Raw genomic sequence first — 9158 nt, 5'->3', positions numbered from 1 at the left:
TATATATATATAAATTGTTGCACAAGCTTGAAGCTTATGGAGTTTATTGATCCGTTACTGTAGGTCAAAAGTGAGACAGCTCACAGTCTATAATATAATACAGAGGTTTCCAACCTTTTATGTCAGTTACCAAGTTATTGAACCAAGTTATTTACTTGAAGGTTAGGGCTTTACACTATAAGAATTTACATAATTTAAATTTTAGTGAAACCCTTTTTGGGAAACCCAGATATTATAAATCTATCTGACACAAACTACACTAGATAGCATGCATGCTCTTCCTTGAATAAGACTAGTATGGTCACCAGAATATGTTGTACTTTGGATCCACAGGATCCTGATATAAGAACCAGGCTTCTTAATTGGCTTAACCAGCTAACCTTGGTCAACCAGTTTCATCAGAAAAATCAAACTATTTGACCAGAATTTTGCCAGTTAGACCAGTACCAAACTAGCAATGACCTGAACAGACATGCTAGGATCTCCATGAAAATCTATGCTTGTTTATGCTTGTTGTTTAGCCTGGTCCTAAATGCTTCATAAAGCATAAAACACATGCACTGAGAAACCATAGACTGTGCAGGTTGAGGGACTGTCATGATAACATCAGAGTCACCTTGAGTTACCATAAACCATACCGGAGATGAACGTCAGACGCAGCATGAAAGCGCTGATCTTTGCACAAGCAAACAAACAGACTCAGCTGTTCAGCTGTAAGTCCAGCAGCGCTCAGATACTTCACCCACTAAACCCTCATAACCTAAACCGCTCCAATTCGCCTTCATAGTAATTTTAAGATAACCAACAAAATGTGTTTGCACCAGCACAGTAAGCGTCGAAGTTATCTGAATGTTTTTTTTTTTTTATTCGCTTACAGGAGTTGATCATAAAGTGCCCTTTCTGATGGACTTCTAAGCTTCGGTAAGTTTTATATAAACTGTGGTTTTATATGCACGGACAGCTCCCACACATCATGAAGCCTGCCTGGCGTCCAGCAATCCATATGCAATAAAAAGGGATAAATATGAGGGTCGGGCCAGAAAAGGGTTGATGGACGATTATTGCATTTTTCTCACCAAACACGCAGCGGAAGAGATTAATGCATTAGCCAGCAGATCCGAGGGACAAGAACCAACTCAACAGTCTGCATCCAAGACGCTCCTGAGGACATAAATCATAATCATCATGTTTTTTTGTTCTCAAAGATTTACAACTGACTGGTTCTTAATGCTACACGCAGAGAGGAAGACACAAGGGGTGATTTTGGCCACACTGCTGCAGGTATTGATTTCAAGACTGCCATTGTTAAGCTACAAATCACACAAACACTAGCAAATAACCAGGCCCAAAAACCTGCACACTTTCTTTGCTTACCGGAGGGGTGGGGGGTGCAGATGGTAAATGATTTAATGTAAATGTGGTAAATTGTTTTAAATATGGATATAAACGGCTTAGGGTACTACACTCTTATTGGCAGCTGAAAGCATAATCAAATTTGCCAAAATATTAAATTAATGAACACACAAGGGAGGATGTGTAGAACTGAGAATACTGTGAGTTCAGATTTTGCAGAAATCTGGCAAATTGTCTACAGTCTGAGAGTTCAGAGTTCACATGCACATCTTACAATAATTATGATTAATAATCTGACAATGTGTAAGGTCATGGAAACACATTAAACAGTGTTGTTTTGATCAGTTGAAGGTCAGAACTGTTTAAGGATTGTACACCTGGATTTCTGCCCAGTTTTCCAAATTCACTTTGCTTATAAACTCCTTTAGAAGAATTCTGACATTTTTTCAATGCATGAATGCATGTTAACATTTTAATATGAAAACGTATTTTAAAATCTCATGTAAACGTGTTTTCTTTCATTATCAGGTTTTTAGAATAAGCCGATTTGGATAGTTATCAGCACACTGTTGTGCATGTAAACATAGCCAATGTAATATTTACTGTAAATGAGAACACTATAATCATCACAAACACAACTACTAAAAACAATTAAACTATTTTTTTTTCAAAAATCTGACTTCATGATGTCATAACTATTATGTAAAAATTATGTAACAATGTTACAAACATTCTGAATGCACTTCTTTCCCCTCCAAGTAAAAAGTTTAGTTCAGTAATCAGAAGTATCTATACACATAAAAAATGTATTCAAACAAGGATCACAAAACTACAACACTATAAATGAAAAGCTATTAACCCTAATCCACAAACAGCAAGATCATGGGTTTAAACATTGCCCTGTTTCGTTTTAATCATTATATAAAAAAATCAAAGCATACTTTCCATCTATGTTTGTTGAATTCATTGCTTTAAGCTGATCACTAAATACAGAAACAATGAAACAATAATAATCCTAAATGTGGTTAGGGAGTAGATTAGGGAATATTTCATGCAGTGTGAGGCAGAAAAAGTTATCAATGAGAAATGTTTAGAAAAGAATCAAGGTGAAACTAATCCAATTCCATAAGAGCAGCAGTCCTCTCTGGGATCAATATGAGAGAGTGAATATGGATCACCATTGACCACTGCAGGCCCGGTAGCCTCATGCTTCTGTAATGTTACCTTTGATTATAAATAAAGCAGATGGGTTCACAAAGCACCTCATGTAAGCACTAGCCCTGTCCTGCGAGAGACACAATCGTCTCGTCTGTATTTTGCATCTCACCGCTCCAAAGACTGGCCCATCTCTCATCTGAGCTCAGAGAATCTTATCAGAAGATGCAGGCCGGAGCTTATCTGTGAACAGTCTGAATTTGCTTTTGTTTTGTCTTCTGGTCTCCTTCCCCACGCCTGCCGTGTGATTTCCCTGCTGTTGCATCCCCTGTTGCCACTGCATGACCGGAGAGAGCCACAGAAATCTAAATCCTCTTACACAGACTGCACTCTGATTATAGAAATAGGAAGACAATGAGCACCCCAAAAAAAGCCACAGCACAACAGGAGAGGACAGGAGGGGTAAGGGTGCTCTAGGGATGAGGCCGTAAATCGAAGGCCGGTTCAAGTCAGGCAAAGATCTGAAAGAGCACCTTTCACAAAGCCAATGAGAGAGACCTGTGCTGGCAATTTCAAATGGTCACTGAAGCGTAACACGTCAGCATTTACAATAGACAGGAAAGGTAAGCAGAAGCATAAGGGCTGCTGCTTTCAGTTCAAACCTCTTACTAAGTTCCATTTCATTCACAGTTAGCAAATGTAAACCTTGCACTCCAAGGTTAGACTCACTTGCGAACACCTCCCAACAACCTCTTCTTTCTATGCCTGTGGTGACAGAGGGTCCAACAACATGACAGAATGTTCAGGCATCAGTGCCTCTGAAATCACAGACCAATTAGGTGGAGAGAGACACATCGGTAAGGGCCTGAAGTTAAAGAACAACATTGTTTTTCTTTTTCTTTTTTCTTCTCAAGGTCTCCTTAGGGGCCGGTGGTTAAACAACAGCACTATTACAAACTAGAGATTGGTTTCTGAACATGTTCTACAGACGAGACAAACAATCTCAAGACAATTACAATGGCTGGGTGAGTGGAAGGTAGACAATGGCTCTGTGGCACCACTCCTCACGGGACAGATTACTGTAATTCCAGCCTAACAGGTAAGGACTTTACATTAGGTTCTCAGCATTGGACATGCAAGGACACACCATACCTGACATTAGCTCTTAAATTGCGCTGTTTTCAATGTCGAAGTGGCCTATGAAAGTCCAAGATCCAAATCTGGTAACTATAGATGGTGGTTTTATACAACAATAGGCGGAATTTACTAAGGGGCCATTCACACAGAACAAGTTTTTACTTTAAAAATGTGAGATGCAGGGCAGTGAGTTTTTTTTTTTTACAGTGAACTTGAATGCCATGTTTTAAGCACAGCGTGTCAAGAGTTTGCAAGTGCAACAGTTAAAAATGTCATTCTAGCCAATGTGTACATAGAAAAACATTGTAACAGCACTGCAGTGGAATGCAAAATGTGTTTTGTGTGAATGGCCCCTGAAAATAAATGATGTCCCAACACCTCAGATGACCCAACACCTGAGAAAAGATTACGCCAACCCCTATGAGGAGCTTAGATGACGCAAACTCTAAATAAATATACAAAACTGACAAATTGTCCTTACATTGTAAACATTATGATCACAACTTGTACAAATGATTGCCTTAATTGTGTCCATCGTTCTGCTTGAATACATGTCATTAGCTAAATGCATTATTTATATATTTTTTTTTATTATTTATATGCACATTTCTGCTATATGGACATTACTTTCATATCACCAACAAATTACTCTTAATTGTAATGCAGAAACATGCATCTCCTGAAAAGCTGCTTTGAAACAACATGCATCATGAAAAACATTACACAAATAAACGTAAATTGAATTGAAAACGTGAATGTCCATGGATAGTGCCGTTTATTGGCAGGTGCTGTGTTTTAGTTCTTAAAAAAAGGAAATTAGGTTCCTTGAAGCATGATCTATCAGTTGTATATTGGTTATTTGTAATATTTCATTAGGTATGTTTATTTCCCTTATTTTTACATGGATATTACCCTTTGTCATCATATAATGCTCACAAAGTGAAAAATATTAAAAAAACTAAGAATTTAATAACAGTCAAATGTTACATGTAAATATCTTTAACAAATCTCTAAATTAATATCTGTTTTTCATACTGTACATTACAATGTGATGCCTACATTTAGTTTTTCATACATAATTTGTAAATAATAGTAAATACAAATAGTGCTGAAAATAATGCTAATTAATTTTAAAATTCACAGTGCAGTACCATTTCAACTCATTTTGTAGCTTGTTACACAGGACTGAACACAGAACAGGTTTTTGCTGAAATATTGAATGCGTTTGGTGAATTCACCTCAATGTTTGTTAAATAAGTATCCAGACTTTTAGAAACCTGGAAATTCTCAGCTCAGCATACATGTGTTTGCAGTGATACGTTGAAATCCTTGTAGATAGACTAGGCATGCTGGTGTGATTGTGCAAGCTTAGTCATGAAAAAAAAATAACAAATACATGCATGCACCCCCCCCAAAATCCATCCAAATGACATCCCTAGATATCTAAGCTTATCTGAGACTCCTTGTAGTACCAGCATGCTATTGCTGGTTCAAAGATATGCTGGCAATGATTTTAGAGGGGATTGTCACGTATAACATGCAAGAAAAATTAAAAAAGGATTTCCTCTGAAGGAAATAAGTATTGGGTTGCTCTCAGTATGGTATTATATATCGACACAGCAACAGCTTTGAGTTTCTTAAAGTGGTAGTCATATCATGAAAAAACTTTGATCTCTTGAAACAAAAAGGTTCAATGTAAACATACTCAGAGTTTTAAAACTGAAAACTTTTCCAGGCCAAACAGACCACCTATTGAAAGGAAGCTGCGGAAACGTCTTTTTCCGAACTTCCACAACTTTCTGAAGTCAGATGAATACACTGACACATGACCACCCGCATTTGCACATCAATGATGCCTAATCAGGAGTTAGCAACTTGGACCAGCCAGTCGTGGTGAAGTAATATGGAGGTGGTAGAAAAGAAAATGTTATTATTCCAGTTGGCAAATAACAGTAAGATGTGGAGGCCTCTGATTATTTCAGTCTGACCTAAATTGTCTATGTGTCACATTTTGGTGAGAATTGTTTTATGAACCTGCCACAATCTAATCCAGCCTTTGCAAAGAGGCTGCTATTGAATGTCAGGGAAGCAACAAATATATTGGACCAAATAGCAAACCTGCCAAAAACTTTGAAGGTTGTCTCTCATTTCACATGCAAAGAGGGTGTTTGCTCAGAATTTAAAGCTACAGCAGCAAAAACAGCAAAAAAGAAATAGTCACGTAAAACTAAATACAATAACAACAATAGATAAGAAATTAAGACTATTTTGAATTAGTGTATTAATTCCAAGTATATTTTGTTACAGCACTGCCAGATTTTTTCCACTTATGTTTAATTTATTTATACTTAAAATAAGAAGGAAAAAATACACTCTTATTAAGTCTTAATGTAACATGGGATAAGTAAATGCATCTTTTTACATAGTTTAACTTTATTTTTAATGGACAACAAGTCAAAATACTAATTAAAAACTCATTAAGGTAATTCCTTTAAGTGTAAAATCTAATCTTTAAGGTTGTAAGTCCCATTCCATGAGCTCCGGAAGCGTTCAGCAAGGACACTGGCCCCAACCCTGGTGGTCATGGTGCTCTACCATGCTAAATCATCTTAAGAGTATCGTTTAGAATAGTTCAAAGGCATGTGTGAATCTACAGACCTTGTCAGAGATCAGAGATAGAGGCCCCCAATACGCCTCAGGTGACTCCACTGAGCAGCTGCCAGAAGGCGTCAATTAAAAAATGTTCATCCATCAAAGAACCTAATCTCAAGTTCGGCCAACACTTCCATTGTAGCAGGTTTCCATACCACTGCTTCAACATAAAAGAAAGCATTAAGGTGTGCTGTGGGACTTCCATACCATTGAGAACACATAAAGAGGGATTTCGAGGTGTGCTAGCTTACAATGCAAAGCTAATTGTTCAGCAGCTCTTATCATGAATGCTATGCCATAGTGCCGTTGCTTTGATGAGCTAAAATGACAAAAGGGAATAGAATACCATAACAAACAAAAAAAAGAGATCAAAATCAAAATGCAACCTGAGTTTTTTCGGAAGCAATAAATGGAGCTGGCCGCAGGCGATGTCTATATGAGCCATGGCTGCCTCAATGTCAAAGCAGGTTTCATATATTATACAGAGCCCCCCCAGGTCATCAATTCCTTTTGTTTCCCATGAGGCATTATTCTGCAATTTTTGTCATGTCCCTCAGAGAGTCAAAAAACACGCTGCTCATACTCCATAGGCAAGGCAATCATCGACAGATCATATTCACTACAAACACACACTGTTGTCTAAATAAATTTGTTCTTGGTATAGAAAACACCTTTGTTACATGGGTATGGAGAAGATTTTCTGAGAGAGATCAAGGTATGGCTGCACATTCTGTTTTCTTTGTGTGCTAGGACACAGGAGGATAGGAATCTTGATGAAATGAAAGACGTTTGTCTCTTGCTATCTTCAGCATGCTCTACCGCTGTCTGAAATGTGTGGAAACCCCAATGAATAAGATAAACGAAACAAAAAATGTAGATCTACAGTCGGAGCCTGTGCAATATACAGGAACAGTGGAAAAACAACCAGAATCACTAGGCTGGGCGCTACATTCCTAAAATGCTTTGAATTTTAGCAGTGGACTTTTTTCCGAAAATTGTGCATAACAGTGGTGAACACGCCTGGCTAAGTCTTTCAATAAAAAGACTAATTGCTGTTATGATCAGCATTTAAAGCTGACTGAGGTATGAACATGCTCTAAAAATATACATATATGCAGGCTACCTTCTTTGCCTTTCAAGCATGCTTTGTCAGTTTTTATATGATTCACGCTTAGCCAACAAAAATATTGCCAATGTTTAGTCATGCAACTAGCTATTTTCTGTAGTATGACAGCAGTAGCTATTTTCAAAATAGTATAGCTTGACCAGCAAGCAGTCATTTTTCCAGTTATTGCACTTTCTTTCATATATAGGGTTAGTTACATAAGATTCGTTACTGATTTGATTCATTTCAGTGAATTAGTGAATCAATTTATCTTAGAACAAAAACAAACTTTGTGAACATCTTTGTGAATTGATTCATTTTAGTAAATGACTTACTGATTAAACAATTCAAAGAATAATTTGAGTCCATGCACAGTATTCTTATTTTTTTACACCCAAATACTTGGTTAAATGCTGTATTATGTGCTATTACATAAAATAGGTTTTTGTATTTTTATTTAGTATAAATGTATCTTTTATAACAATGCAGTTTTCTACATTTTGGTAGTAGCTTGTAGTGTAGCAAGCTACTTTTTAGTACTTTGACTGAAGTATAACTTAGCATTACCAATTGTAAACATGTTTTCAAACAGGTTTCCCATCATTGGTCAGAGAAAAACTAATATTCCAGCACCAAACTCACACCACTGGTTGAGCCAGTGTTGCTACATTTGGCTGGTTGGGATGACCAAACAAATTAATGTTTTGATATTGCCACTGAGAAATGTTTTTACACTTACAGCTGTCTCTGCATATTAAAAAATATTCTAAGACTGACACCTTCAACAACTTCAAAACTAGATTATTTTTAAATTTGGCAAGCTAGAATTTCAAAGTAGTTTCCCCAACACATGTACTGTAAGATATTCCTACAGAGAAGATAAATAATGCTGTAATATCCCAGGAGTAAGAGCATGTACTGTGAGAGACATCAGTGCTCACTTTGAATAGAGATGACGGGGTGCTCTAGGCGGGTACACTCCGGCCTCGTGTGGGGTGCTGGGGTGGGGGAGGGTTCTGTAGGGAGAGGGGGCCTCTGGGATAGTATAGCAGGAAACGGAAGAGTGATGAAACAGAGGATAAGGCCAGGCACAGCCAGGGAAGCCACGGCCCGTGGCAACACTGTCATGGTGACGGAGGCCGACCTCTCCTCTAGCTGCCAAGGTGGGCCTCTGGAATGCACCTGTTGAGACCGGAGAAAAAGATTCATGGTAAACATACTTTTTGAAGTTTATTTTCTTGACATTTCTTTGAGGTTTCCATTTTTCTGCAGCACACACACACATCTTTACTGTCATAGGAGTTGAATAGTTTGGCAATATTGTACTTCTTTATGATTATGTCAAAGTTTTGTTGACTTGAGAGAGAAGGTGAAAGAAAAAGTAAACAGAAAAATTACTATTTGTCCTTACGACAACAGTTAAAATGTGTATGAAACCGAAAGTTGCAAAAGAGTCAGACCAAAAATCTAATTAATTTTCTATTTTAAATTATCTATAAAGTAGGGGGGCTGATCAACGAAATAATGCTGATATATTACTGTAGGCATTTCTGTAGTTCAAACAAAAGGTCACGGGTCCAGTTTGTGTCTGCCAAATACATAAATTACAATGTAAATATATTACAAGCATTTCAATGTACCAATGGCAAATGAGATGCAGAGAACATGCCTTAATTCATATTAAAAACACTGAATCAATATTAAATAAAATATATTTTTTACAAATATTTACTCAAAAAAAAAAAAAAAAACAGAA

At 37.2% G+C, this 9158-nt stretch overlaps 1 protein-coding gene across 1 annotated transcript in view; it reads right to left on the bottom strand.

Moving 5' to 3' along the window:
- Nucleotides 1–9158, bottom strand: part of LOC107714421 (semaphorin-5B-like) — a 119169-nt gene that overhangs the window by 66380 nt on the left and 43631 nt on the right. The window contains exon 2 of the mRNA XM_016520255.1: nt 8344–8584. Within this exon, the coding sequence (XP_016375741.1) occupies nt 8344–8530 (187 nt within the window). The 5' untranslated portion in view covers nt 8531–8584. The remainder of the gene's footprint in view (nt 1–8343; nt 8585–9158) is intronic.

This window comes from Sinocyclocheilus rhinocerous, unplaced genomic scaffold (assembly GCF_001515625.1).
Source record: "Sinocyclocheilus rhinocerous isolate Xijiao unplaced genomic scaffold, SAMN03320098_v1.1 scaffold12, whole genome shotgun sequence".
In the NCBI taxonomy this organism is placed as follows: domain Eukaryota; kingdom Metazoa; phylum Chordata; class Actinopteri; order Cypriniformes; family Cyprinidae; genus Sinocyclocheilus; species Sinocyclocheilus rhinocerous.
Note: the sequence above shows the minus strand (reverse complement) of the source record. Positions and strands in the feature narration are given on the sequence as shown.